We start from the raw sequence: 13,150 nt of genomic DNA on the forward strand, positions 1-13,150 counted from the left end.
TGTATGTCCCCCCCCCACCCCACCCCACCCTTGTCTGATCGATGATGTACTGGAGTTTTAATGGGAGGATAAACTGGAAGTTCAGTATTTTCCAGTACTGGCAGGAGATGACATCATATTATATGCTCTCTGGAAACGGCTCCACCCTCTCGTTTGGCAAAATCAGCATTTTAACACAAAAACAGAGAGGTTGTATAACAAATGTGTCAAAAATTAAGTAATATTTGATTAATTATATTAGGTAGATTACGATTAAAGCAGTGGTTGGTGCTAAGTTTGATGTCTTGCGTGGTGTTCAGCAAGGCTCAGTGTTGGGTCTCGTGCTTGTTTTCTATAAAGCGCACACTCTCCTCACATTTAAGGAAATGCATTGCAGACTTGTCTTTGTTTTAGAGACAGATTATTACTGCCTGGTTATATAGAACATACTAGATGAGCTAAAACAAACGAGGAGGCCATATTTGTTGTTTTCCCGCGGCTGCCTCAGACAACCCTGGGTAAAGAGGTAAATACGCTGGCTGTGAGGGAGGAGGAATTATGTAAAGTATCTGGGTCAGAAACAAAACCTAGAGGGAGCAAAGCGGGCGGAGGGATATGAGGGCAGGCAAATAAAAGCACTTAAGAACACATGGACTTTCCCCACATGAATCAACATTCAGGCCCCCTGGTGTCCCTGTGGAGCAACGGGGCCAAAGAGAAAGGGGGGGCTGTGGGACATCTTGTATTCAGAGGAGATTCTCATTGGTGGCAGAGAGATACAAAGACACTGTGCGTGTTACGCTTTTGAAGGGGGGGGGGGGTGAACTGCAGATTCCAAAATCTTCAGTCCGCAGTCGGGTCTTTGGATCTCATTTTGATCACTAAGGTAGGTGTTCTGCAGAGTCAATAATGCGACCTGATGGTCAGGTCCAGTTCTGTTTTTAGTTAGCGAAGTCAAGGACAAGACAAACAAACAAACCAAAAATGCATGCAGAAATATTTTAACCGAGCGTGCACAGCCTGCACTGGGGGTTGGGGTTGGGGGGGTGCATTCAGGGTAAAGAACGCGGCAGATGTAGATTTTTAGTCAAAACCTATAACAACAACAAATGCTCCTCATCATCTTCTACACCTTCTGCACATTTTGATGCGATGCATAATATCATGACCTAAATTGTACCTATTCTTTAAATAGCTGTGTTCTTTTTTTTCTGGGTCAGTTGTTTTTAGTCTCTGGCGGAACATAACGTGACGGGATTTTTCTCTTCTTTTAGGTTTGACCGCGACATCGGTGAAATGATGTCGTCCAAGTTGAAGTGGCTGATCGTGGTGCACCTGCTGCTGAGCGATCAGACTCTGTGCAGGGCACCATCTCCTCCAGGGCTGCTTCTAGGAGCAGCCAAGAAGGACCAGGATCGGTCTCAGCTGGGATCTAAACATCCGCCCTCCCCTCTGTCAGTGCCAAAACAGGATGGAATCCGGTCAGCTGAGCGAATGATACACAATCTGAGAAAGAAACTGGAGACACGGGTTCGAGATCATCTCCCCCACCTGGAGAACGTTAGCTGCGAGGACCTGCTATCTGCCGGCATCTTGGACGACCCATCATCCTCTCTGTTCCCTCGGGAGCTGCTGGGATTTTCCTTGGTGCCCGTGTTGGTGATGAAAGGCTGCTTACAGGAGGCCCAGACTGTGGTGCTGAAACTGTACGACTTGCTTGGAGAAATGGATGCAGAGGAGCTCCTGATGGAGCTGGAAGATATCATAGAGAAGAAGCTGAGTCTCCCTGGACCCATGCGAGCAGCTTCACCAGGGAGGGATGAAGATGGCCGGCACTTGGAGGCTGTGATGTTCAACATCCAGCAGCTGGCTACAGTGGGTGAGAATGCCAACATGGCAGACGGGCACTGTGAGGGTTGGATCAGGGTGAATGGGACCAGTCTGGTGGGAAGTCCCGCAGCCGCAGCCACAGGTGACTTGGACGAGGCTTTGAAAAGCTGCGAGAACGTCGGCGTCCTGTGCGCTGGAGTCACCAGCAGTGAGCCGCTACAGTATCAGGCTGTGTTGAAGAAAGGCAGCAGAATCCTGCCATCGGAATCCACAGAGTCTGAATGCTGGATCCATCATTGCAGCCCAGAGGAGGACCCTCCCAACCCAGTCCCCACGGGCCGGCGGACGAGGAGAAGCTTGGGTAGGTGCATCAACAAAAGCGAAGAGCGCGTTTACCACGTGATGGAGTGGATCCCTGCTGTCAGCACCCTCTACAACCTGGGCACAGCTGTGTATTACGCCTCGGTCAACTGCTCCCAGACAGCCAAGCAGAGGGCCATCCTCAGCGCGGTCGACCTCGGCACAGATGCCATCATGGTCGCCACGGGGGGAACCGCTGGGGTAGCAGGCTTCGCCCTGGGTGCGGGTGTGAAGACTGGCGTGAAAGCCGGCATTAAGTATCTGTTCAAGTCCATGAGAGAGGAAGATGATATTCTAGTGAACCAGCTCAGGTGGGAACGTGGTGTCTTCACCACCGACTAAAGGGGGGGGTAATTAAATTTGCTAACTAGCTTTAGCAAAAAGCATCTTTAGAATGATCAAATGTCTCTTTAAACGTGTGTTATAGGCAATTACAAGAATATTATCAGATGTTTCTATAACTGAAAACTATACAGGTTAGCCCTTTATTTTAATGCTGACAAGTTGTGTCAGCATTTAAAAATATAAAGTCACACACACTGTATAAGATGTTATCTCAGTAAATACGGTCATAAAATAAACATTGAATGGAAAATGTAGTTAGTTTGAAACTGTGCGATGTTCACCACATTCAGCAGCATCATTTAGAACACTGGCCTCAGGAAATCATACTTGCAGGGACAGTAGAGATGGAAACTCTAGAGTTTTGTACGTATTTTCCTTAAATGACTGCATGTAGGTATAAATGTGTGTAGCAATATATTGTTGTATTGTCCATTGTGGTGAATGCATTATTAACTTTGTTCTGTCCACAATTGTATCTTTTCATTATAGATATTTAAATAAACATCAGTATGTGTGATTTATGTAATTCTTTCAGTATTAAAAAAAGAGGTGAAGCTTTTACTGTACCAAAGGCACAAATTGCACAACAAGCAACTGTTACACTCTTGCAAACAGAAGATGGCTGCTGAATGACCTTTCCTCTAGTAACATTCCTGTCTGAATGGAGCTACATGCATTTCTTTTCTTTTCATACAAAATGACCCGAACTTTGCTGTTTGTATTAATCTTCTCTGAAAGGCCTGCTGTTTCCAGAATTTCTCATATTATTTAAATGGTCAGAAAACACATTTCTGTTTTAATTTGATCAGAAAGAGGAATTGAAGTGATTAGACAAGCAACACGTTTGATTTTTTTTATATATATGTTATGGTCCTCAATAAAGCGAATTAAGTCACAGTAATACGATTCAAAAGCAAATTTTTAAATAATTAGCGTTCACTTATCTATGTAATGTTTGTAAAGCCCACCCTCTAGTGGCGATTCTTGGAACTGTATCCGTAAACACGTCAACCCGGTGCGGACAAAAACGCTAAAAAGCAACAATTGCATAAATTAAATAATAGTTTAAATTCATACATGTTTTCATTAAGAACTGAGAGAGAAAATAATGCATCTCTTCTTTAAAGAGTTTTTCATGTTTTGAGAAAGTATTTAAAGTCAAATTCCTGTATTCTATTCATTCTACATTCCTACCGCGCATATCCTTTCATATTTTGCTGTGGTTATCTGTTAAACGCTTCAGATAAAATATGGCCAACTTCTTTTAACTTTTTTTACATATATATTTAACGCGAGACTAGACGTCACAGATTCGATTCGTCACTTTCCCAACATCATTTCTCGTGAATTCTTCAACCGAGGCCGTAAGTTTCTTTTTTGATCGTCACTCATGAATGACACGTCAACGCACCAGTAGCGCGTGGAGCTCCCTGTCAGACTCCACCAATCAGCTGTTAGATTCGAGCATGGCGGAAACTGCAGTCTGACGCCATTATTTTGGCTCTTAATCTGCCTTCATATTAACAGCGACAGAGCCAAAATGGCGTCCGTGGACGGCTGCCGAGACGATCCTGGTGGGACGAGAAACTATCCAATGAAACGACAAGGGAGGTGACGGAGCCCGCAGTCCGGTGGCGTTGTTTTAATTCGCCGACATTCAGCAGCTAACACGGAACAAGTTAAGAGTGTTTACAGTTTTGCAGCTCAAAAGACATTTCTGAGAGAACTCTGCTGAAGGTGCGTAAATATGAGACCGTTTTCTCTTGTATTGACACAGTGATAAATTATATTTCAGTTGGACGTTTAGTTGCAGAACCATGCAATCGGCCGTACATTCACCTAAACAGGGTTCTTGCTGTCCCAGTTGACGACGTATTTATAGGAATATGTCTTCATTAACAATAAAACATTAAGCTGAAGCAGCAAATTTCTTTATCTATTATTGCTACTTGGCTTCACGTTTGAGAAATGCTTCAAAACGCGTTTGTTTATTTTTTAAACGCAGCCCTTTAGTCTTATTTTGGAATGTCTGGTTTAGAACTAAGCATTTTATTTTCAGGAAATAGCATGATTTTGGGATGCTTTAACCTAGAGTAATGTTTCACCATTGCAGCCACTATTTTCCTGCAAACTAATCAGGAATAATACACAAGTGGAAAATTGTCTGATGTAGGCTACTATGTTGTTTACTTCGTCTGTTTTCCATTTAAGATGGCTCAGTGGAACAGGCTCTGCAACCTGCCTGCTGTGTACCGACAACAATTAGATGAACTTTATGACAAGGATGTTTTGCCCATGGAAGTACGGCACTACCTGGCAGGCTGGATAGAAGAGCAGGAGTGGTGAGGACACCCCCTCCGTCTCCATATTATGGTCTCCACCGATCATAAACATCTCCACGTGTGCCTTCATGTGTCTTGTTTGATTGTCAGGAAACGGGCAGCACAGGACTATGACCTGGCTATGGTGCTGTACCAGGTTCTATTGGGGAATCTGGACATCCAGCACAGCCGATTTGTCCACAACGTAGCTTTTCTACAGCGGCACAACATCAGACGCTACAAACAAAACTTTCAGGTCGGTGGTAGTTCAGTGCTAAGATGAGATAACACACTGGATGTTGGCAGAAATTAGTCAGCAACGGTTGTTGTTAACTTTTTTGCACATATTGTTCTGATAATTTAACTGTCATTCCTCTGTTTTTTAGATGTACGAGGATGATCCGTGTGTTCTGGCCAGTAACGTCCTTTGGTATTTAGAAAAAGAAAAAGATATCCTTCAGAATGCTGATCTTACAGATCAGGTATAACAGTAATTTATGTAATTGAAACCAAACACAATACAGTAGAATAGAATAATCCATGGGATTAACTATGAATACCACACCTTCGCACCATTTTACTTCCCTTTTGTGACTGTAGTTTTTAGATGATGAAAAATGTGCAAGCATTCACAAAGATGCCATTACTTCAAGTTCAGGGTCAAACATCGCATTTGATTTATTGCCTCCACCCTCTATGCTCTATCTCAGGTCCATGTTTTGCAAATAGAGCAGGAAGCCATGGAGATAAGCAGCCAGCAGGACCTTGAACGTAAATTAATTGGACTCCAGAATGAAGTGCAGGTGCAGATTTACTTCCTCCCTACAAAAAGTTTCTTTCACCCTCAAAATCAACTTTGTGTAGTTAGAATAAGTCAAAGCTCACCCTGTATTTTTGTTACTCCATTTGTTCTGCGGCAGTGCATCAAACATGCAATGTCATGTCTGGAGGAGCAGCAAGATGAGTTCGATTTCAAATACCAAACCTTCAAGATGGAAGGTAGGCAGCTGTGGTTTCGCTTTAATCTTGGGACACCCTTCTCTGAAGATGACTAATAAAACAGGTGTGTTTTCTTGTGCTTCGTCTCGGAAACCGTGATCCCCCTGTGGAAACTGTTGCAGTTGTGACGGATGAGGCGGTGAAGAACGAGCAGAACAAGATTTTTCAGGTTCTGATCAACAGACTGAATGAATGCAGAAAGGTACGGCTCCTCCGTGATTAAGACCTTCCCGCTCGACCCTGTTTACAAGTTTGCTCTTGGTTCCTCAGGGCGTCCTGGTAGATTTAAGGAAGCACCTGGACAAGACCGAAGAGCTGATCAACCTGCTGGTGAAGAAGGAGCTGGTGGAGTGGCAGAGGAGGCAGCAGAGGGCCTGCATTGGTGCACCAGTCAGTGTTTGTCTGGAGCAGTTAGAGAAATGGTACGTACACACGAGTCATACCTCTGTCATAGCCGTGGGTTGCTTTGTCATGAATTTCCATCTGTTACTTTAATTAAACAATACCTCAAAGGAGAGAAAGAGGCTTGATTTGACACGTACATAGCTGAAAAGTGGGATTTGTGTAATTGTTTCCATCCTTTCCCTGCACAGGTTCACCCGTGTGGCAGTGTGTCTGTTCCAGGTTCGAGACTTCCTGGACAAGCTGGACGAGCTGGTGGGGAAAGTTTCTTACGCCAACGACCCCATTAAGATCAAAAAACCGGCACTGCAGCAGAAAACAGACAAGCTCCTGCATGATTTACTGAAAAGGTCTCCTGTCTATGGAAACACTGCTGATCCTCCTCCGCTGCTTTGCAATTTGCCGTTTAAATTTATCTTTGATTTTTTTTTTCTTTCCTTTGAAGCTCCTTTGTGGTTGAGAGTCAGCCGTCAATGCCTCAGGGGAAAGGAGCTCTGGTGCTGCGGACAAATGTCCAGTTCTCCGTCAAGACCAGGTCAGCGCTGAACTACAGAGCAGTTCTGGCAAATGTCTTTGTTTTCTTGTTGGTGTCCCTAACAATGTTGTTTTAAAAAAAAACTGTCCACAAGACAAATTCTTTTTGCAAAGAGGATTCCGAGTGAGGAACATCAGCAGCTACCTCGGTGCTTCTTGGCTAAATTGCAGAACAACTTTGGATGATTCTCATTACAGTAAAAATGATGCAGCCTCCAATTTTGTTAAAAAAAACACAACATATTTTTACTGTAACATGGCCTTTAAAAGCAGGTTTATTCGTGTGCTGCTGAGATAATTACACCCTTGTAAGATAGAACTTTCGTACGTTATCATAGTTAAGCGTCTATGACATGACAGCTGAATTAACAGCTTAAATAGTGAACTTCTCTCCACATTTTTAGACTTCTCGTTAAGTTTCCTGAGCTGAACCACTCCATGACAGTGAAAGTGTTCATGGACAGGTGAGATTCCCCCAGAGTTTCACATGGGAAATATCAAGTATGTTGTTTTTGACATTTTATTTCCTCCCTGTTCCCATGCTCAAATACAGGGAAGTGCCACAGATTAAAGGGTGAGTTTTGTTCTTTTTAAGTCTCGTGTCAAGTGATATTTCATTGTTTACACTTGTCTAACTCGGTTGTGCTCGTAGGTATCGACGCTTTAATGTCCTGGGGACCGTCACAAAGGCCTTGAACATGGTTGAGAGTCAGAATGGAGGGATGGTGGCCGATTTCAGACATCTCGTATGTCCTGAACAATTGCCACCATTGATGACGTGATTTCTTTGTTTTCATTTATGTGTTTGGGTCAAATGGTTGCAGACGCTGAAGGAGCAGAAATCCAGCGGTGGGAAAGGCAGCAGCGACGTGAGTCGGCTCAGTGTTCGTGTTACCGTTGATCTGATTACATGGACGTTTCCCTAATGGTGTGTGTGTGTGTGTGAGACAGATTTCCCTCAGTGTCACAGAGGAGCTTCACATCATCTGCTTTGACACCGTGTTTCAGTATAAAGACCTGACCGTCCACCTGCAGGTGCAGTTTTCTCGGGCTGGTGTTGAAAAAAAACACACAAAGCAGCGCATCGTGTCTAATTTTATATCTCCTATTTTATGTCCAATTCTGATCTTTCTTAGGCCTCCTCTCTCCCGGTGGTCATCATCTCCAACTCCAGCCAGCAGCAGAGCGCCTGGGCCTCCATCCTCTGGTTCAATATGATCAGCCAGGACACCAAGGTCTGACGGCGTTCTGAACAACATGCAGCCTTCACTGCCTTTGGGCTGAAAGCGTCTGTTTTCCCAGGACGTCATGTTCTTCACCAACTGTCCTGCCGCCACCTGGCCGCAGTTCGCAGAGATGTTGAGCTGGCAGTTCCTCGCTGCCGCCAAACGGGGCTTGACAGAAGATCAGCAGCAGATGATCGCCCGCAAACTCTTCGGTAGTTTGTCATCCTTTTTCAGATAAATGGCAACATGTATAAATATATGAGCTGTTGTGGGTACTTATATATTTGTCTTTATCTCTTGTGATCTTAATTTATAGCTGAGGTCAGTGAAACGTCTGTCAAATAACCCATTTGTTTAACCTCTTCAGGAATAAAGCAAGATTATGACAACTGCAACGTAGCCTGGTCGAAATTCAGCAAGGTGAGAGGTTTTACGGTCAGAATCTTTCAAAATGGAAGGCTGCTTTTTCTGCCACGCCGTCAAATTTAAATACAAATTCTCCACAATATAACAGCACCAAAGTGTCTCGGGGGCCATGTTATTGTCTCTATTGTGCCTTTGAAAGCATGACCTTTGATCACCCACTGCAGGAAAATTCTCCTGACACCTTCTGGGTGTGGTTTGATGGCATCTTGGTGATGGTGAAGACCTTCCTGGAAGACCTCTGGAGGGAAGGGTGCGTCTCTGAATCCATTCTAGCTTCCTTATTATGTCACATTGTCTCTCTCTTCTGAACTTGGTCGACAACACCATCATCCTCGTTCTATAAACCCGGTGATGAATGTGGAGGGTTGTTTACATCCGACTTGTCTCACTTGTGGGTGTTACCGCTCATTCAGGCACATCATGGGTTTCGTGAGCAAAGGTAAAGAGAAGTTGCTGCTGAAGAAAAAACAAAGCGGCACGTTCTTATTGCGCTTCAGCGAGAGCGTCATCGGGGGGATCACCTTCTCGTGGGTCGAGACTTCTCTTAATGGTGAGTCTGCATTGTCAGAATTGTTCACCCCCCCCCCTCCCAGAAACACCAATACCGTTATGTGATTATTCCCGGTTTTCCGCAGGGGAGCCTGATGTAAAGACGGTGCAGCCTTTCACCAAAGTCGACCTCATGCAGATCCCCTTGGTTGAAATTATCAGAAATTTCCAGATCTTGGAAGCTGGAAACATCCCTGTAAATCCTCTGGTTTACCTGTATCCCAACACCTCCAAAGAGGAGGCATTTGCAAAATATTATTCCGAGGAGAGCGGAGGTACGGGAACATGTCTTTGGACCTGTCTGATGCACATAAACGTGCGTGCGCGTGCGAGTGTGTGTGTGAGAGACAATAACTGGCGTACATGTGGCTGTCTTTCAGATAAGAGCCCATACATCAAGTACATCAAAACCAAGCTGGTGTTTGTCTCTAAAGAGTAAGAATGTTACTTTGTCTTCCAACCAGAGCTTTGTTCTTGCTTTGATGTGTTATTATTGTGACTGAGTCACTCGAGGAGCAGCAACCACACCTGAACCCGATGTCAGTGTTGTGACGTTTGTAACGCTCTTTGTCACATAGGAACACACTGGAGGCTGTGTCACCCATGTCTTCTGATGTGGCACAGGGTGAAGGCCTGGAGCCAATCACTGGCCTGTGTGGAGAGGTGGTGGGTGAGTTCCGGCTCTCCTCGCTGTGCCGTCCCTCTGAACCCTCCATCTAACCAGCGGCTCTCCCTTTGTCGTTGACCTTTGTCGAGGACACGGTTCAGCCGGTTTTTTGAATGGACTGCTGTTACTAAAGATCAAGGACTGTTGTGCTGTCGCTAACAGGATTGTTTTTTTTGATTCTGCCTGATGCTCCTTTATTAGAACTCTATCAGTGATGCATGTTGAGGGATCAATCAAAGCTAAGCTAACGCTCTCCCTAACCAGGTGGGATTATGCAACCGTGTAGCCTTGCATTTATTTTGATTTTTGCCTGTTGAGCATGTTGACTCACTTGAAGAAAAGTCCTGCCGCTGCATGTGATCAATGAGATTCTTGCACAAATCCTTATAATCCATCTTTTTTTTTCTCCAACCTGATTAACAGCAGAAATGTCTCGTGTTTTGTCTCTGCTCTCAGGACAAGATGAGGACTGTCCATTTGTGTGCTCCTCTGTGGAGACGTTTCCACATGCCCCCATGCTGTGTGACTCCACCCTGTGCCCCGACGAGGATTTTCCCATGTGTCTCAGCGGCACCGACCCATTTCTCTATGACGACAGCCTAACGGTGGACTCAGTCCTGCCTGAACTCTCTGGCTTTCAAGAGTTTATCAGCTCGCCCACACAGACCTGCGGAAGCACCTTCTAAAGAAGCTTTCTCCTGTGTTCAGCACATTTTAGCTGCTTTCAGATCCTCTTGTTTGTTTTAGCTGGTTTAAATATTTGCAAAACTCATTTACCGACACATACAGGAAGTGGTGCTCATTTAATCCCAATATCTCATATTTAGACTCTGCTGCGTATTTTTGTCTTAGCACTGTAAACCACGTGTACCAGTATCGTTATAATTCCATTTACACTTTTGAAAAAGGATTTGTGAGCTTTAAAAAAACGTGGACATTATTGGATAAGACTGACCTTTTAAATAATCGTGCATGGAAAATGTTTATATTTTTCTTTAATTGATATGTTCTTAATGAAAGTGTAACCTCTGATTTTCTCTTTATTTTATTAAAAGATTTTATTTTACAAAAAGGTTTTGATTCACCCATATACTGTGATGTACAATAATGATAACAATAATTGATGTACAATAAGTAGCACAAGTGATGCTAAGGTACCTGCTAGACTTTGTTCGCTGTAGTTGAACTAGTGATAAATAAAATGAATGAGAAAAACCTCGAAGGTGAGAGGAGACATCCCACAATAAACATACATTCCATTTAAAAGTGCCTCTCACAACTCAAGGATGCTGTACAAATATAACCAATAACATAACACATATCTGAAAACCATAGCTGTTGTTTACAGCATATTGATGGATGAATAGCAGCCAAAGAGTTTTATCTTTAAACTGGCTTTAAAAGTGGATTGTGCAGGATTTAATTGGACAGCTATGAGAAACCTCACCTGTACTGGCATGCAGGGCAAACTAATAACCAATTAAACATGTTTCACGCTGAGATTAGATCGTCATATCCAGAAAGATATTGCAGAAATGAGACACAGGAAAGTTCCAAAATGACTGAACTATGCAACGGATGAGTCTTCGAACACCATGTGAGGGTTTTGTAACTCCGGTAATTTCGTTGGTGATGAAACAGCTTCTGAACTCTTGCTTGTTTCTCCATCTAAGACCGCCATTTAACGCACAGCCCCTTCCCCCGGAACCAGGCCCAGAGGCAGGTGAACGGCGCCGCGGCCTTGGTGAGCAGCACGCGGTACGCCTGTCCGAACTGGCGGTTCATCAAGGCATAGAGCACCGGGTTGATGCAGCTGTTGAGCCAGGTCAGGTTTGCGCAGAACATGTGGAGCACCTGCGGCGCGCTGTTGTTCTTGTCCGCTATGTTGAGCAACAGGAAGGGGACGAAGCAGAAGACGAAGCAGAGGAAAACGGTGAAGCACATGCGGGTCACGCGTTTGAACTCGCTGTCGTCCGTTGGGCTTCGGGAAGCGGCGGGGTCCGGCGCGGGTGGAGGGACAACAACAGGTGGGGTTTGCTTGGTCGCGGGCGACTCTGAGGCCTTGATCTCAGTGCCCTCACGTGCACTGGGATCCTTGCTCGCCACTAGATCGGCCTGGCTGCTGACCTCAGTGCAGCTAGTGTTGGCCACTCCGCTCCCTACACCGCTGTCGTCCGTCCCCGGGCCTGAAAAGGTGGGTTTCTTCTTGGAGGAACGGCGGCTGAGCCTGTAGCGGAGTAGAGCCTGCGATGCAGTGTAGACACGCTTGTAAATGAGCAGGTAGAACACCCCGACACACCCCAGGCCGATGAAAAAATAGAAAAAGAGCAGGATGGTGCTGTAAGGGCGACCCTCCGTGCGATGGAAGCTGCACGTGCACACCTGTGGCACAAACACATAAACAGGCCAAAGGGGTGCAAAGCTAGCTATACCCAAACCCCAAGCTAAGATAATGAGGATAGCGAGACCGCGGTTAGAGAAGACGCGGTCGAACGTGGCCCTTTTGGTGACCAGGAGGTATCTGCTGATGGCCACCAGGCAGAGGGTGAGAATGGAGACCGAGTTGGAGAGGAAGAGGAGGAACCCAAAGATTCTGCACCAAAGATGGCCGCTTCGCCATCTGAGGTGCAGGTACGAGTCGACCGAGATGGGCTGAAGCACGGTGCAGTACAGGAGATCCGCTATGGCCAGGTTGACAATCAGCACGTTGAAGCGAGTTCTCAAGCGCTGGTCAGAGGCGAAGGCGAGGACAGTCATCAGGTTGCCAATTGTGCCTGTGAAGGTCACGCAGGACCCCCACAGCACCGCAAAGTAGCGGTAGCCAACAACGGATGCGCTGTAGCACGAGAAGAGGCTTCCGTCTGTGTGGTTGGTGCCATTCATTCTGTTGACTGAGGGTTAAAGATTAAATCCAGAGTTAGTTAAACAGGAACTTGTGTTCAGGGAAGTTACAGTCGCGCTTGAAATGTAACGAATTATCAGACTTTTTGCAGTTTTGAAGAGAAATGAATACATTTTTTTTGTGTGTTTCTTATTTTTTATGACATGTGAAATGCATGAAATGTACAAAACCTTTTTATACCGAGTCATGTTACATAATTGTTGTCTTAAATAAATAAAGCAACATTTTAGATCCAAATTTTTAATTTTAAATCTTCCATCCTTTCTCATTTTTGATCAAAATTACCTGCATACACCCTGAAATTATTGTATAAATGTATTTATTATTTTAAAAAAAACAGTTCTCACCTTAGAGTTGCAGGTTTTTTCTAAGTTTCTTCTCTTTTCGTTGCCTGTAGCCGTCTCATCTGCGCTGTCTGCATCTTCCTGCTGGTGCGACTCTTTATTTCTTCTATCTGTGATGCAGCTCTCGGGGATTTTCCAGCTCAGTTCTACAGGAAGTCGTTTCTTGCATTAGGTCCTTTTAAATCGACCACAGGGGGCCCGTCAAGGGGGGTTCCCGTGCAAAATGACTCGGAGATGAAAAATATCAGATGGCTGCACGTTTTCAT

At 44.9% G+C, this 13,150-nt stretch overlaps 3 protein-coding genes across 4 annotated transcripts; 2 read left to right on the forward strand and 1 right to left on the reverse strand.

Annotated features, from left to right (window-relative positions):
• The first annotated feature begins 715 nt into the window (after positions 1-715).
• On the forward strand, positions 716-3,031 carry apof (apolipoprotein F). The gene is made up of 2 exons (XM_057030875.1): positions 716-865; positions 1,254-3,031. Exon 2 carries the CDS (start codon positions 1,276-1,278, stop codon positions 2,509-2,511), a length of 1,236 nt encoding a protein of 411 aa, XP_056886855.1. The 5' UTR covers positions 716-865; positions 1,254-1,275; the 3' UTR covers positions 2,512-3,031.
• Positions 3,032-4,043: 1,012 nt separating this feature from the next.
• Positions 4,044-10,710, forward strand: stat2 (signal transducer and activator of transcription 2). Of its 2 annotated transcripts, XM_057030309.1 has the most exons (24): positions 4,044-4,251; positions 4,726-4,856; positions 4,947-5,091; positions 5,222-5,317; positions 5,546-5,638; positions 5,756-5,834; positions 5,957-6,036; positions 6,105-6,256; positions 6,428-6,586; positions 6,682-6,771; positions 7,175-7,234; positions 7,324-7,344; positions 7,423-7,516; positions 7,595-7,639; positions 7,722-7,805; positions 7,907-8,005; positions 8,073-8,208; positions 8,364-8,416; positions 8,587-8,672; positions 8,836-8,972; positions 9,058-9,246; positions 9,352-9,406; positions 9,550-9,641; positions 10,095-10,710. In XM_057030309.1, the coding sequence occupies exons 2-24, from the start codon at positions 4,726-4,728 to the stop codon at positions 10,322-10,324; spliced, it is 2,406 nt and encodes an 801-aa protein (XP_056886289.1). In that variant the 5' UTR covers positions 4,044-4,251; the 3' UTR covers positions 10,325-10,710. The 2 variants fall into 2 exon arrangements, with proteins under 2 accessions (XP_056886289.1, XP_056886290.1); XM_057030310.1 differs by lacking the exon at positions 9,550-9,641.
• gpr84 (G protein-coupled receptor 84) lies at positions 10,617-13,047 on the reverse strand. The gene is made up of 2 exons (XM_057030312.1): positions 12,888-13,047; positions 10,617-12,529 (listed from the first exon to the last, which is right to left on the reverse strand). The coding sequence occupies exon 2, from the start codon at positions 12,519-12,521 to the stop codon at positions 11,307-11,309; it is 1,215 nt and encodes a 404-aa protein (XP_056886292.1). The 5' UTR covers positions 12,522-12,529; positions 12,888-13,047; the 3' UTR covers positions 10,617-11,306.
• Between the last annotated feature and the right edge of the window lie 103 nt (positions 13,048-13,150).

The sequence above is a fragment of the Takifugu flavidus genome, chromosome 4 (genome assembly GCF_003711565.1).
Source record: "Takifugu flavidus isolate HTHZ2018 chromosome 4, ASM371156v2, whole genome shotgun sequence".
NCBI classification, from domain to species: Eukaryota; Metazoa; Chordata; class Actinopteri; order Tetraodontiformes; family Tetraodontidae; genus Takifugu; species Takifugu flavidus.

Coding starts and splice junctions, on each gene's coding strand:
- apof (XM_057030875.1), top strand. CDS start 1,276: ATGATGTCGTCCAAGTTGAAGTGGCTGATCGTGGTGCACCTGCTGCTG.
- stat2 (XM_057030309.1), top strand. CDS start 4,726: ATGGCTCAGTGGAACAGGCTCTGCAACCTGCCTGCTGTGTACCGACAA. Junction 8,006..8,072: donor TGATCAGCCAGGACACCAAG/GTCTGACGGCGT, acceptor CTGTTTTCCCAG/GACGTCATGTTCTTCACCAA. Junction 8,417..8,586: donor CCTGGTCGAAATTCAGCAAG/GTGAGAGGTTTT, acceptor CACCCACTGCAG/GAAAATTCTCCTGACACCTT.
- gpr84 (XM_057030312.1), bottom strand. CDS start 12,521: ATGAATGGCACCAACCACACAGACGGAAGCCTCTTCTCGTGCTACAGC.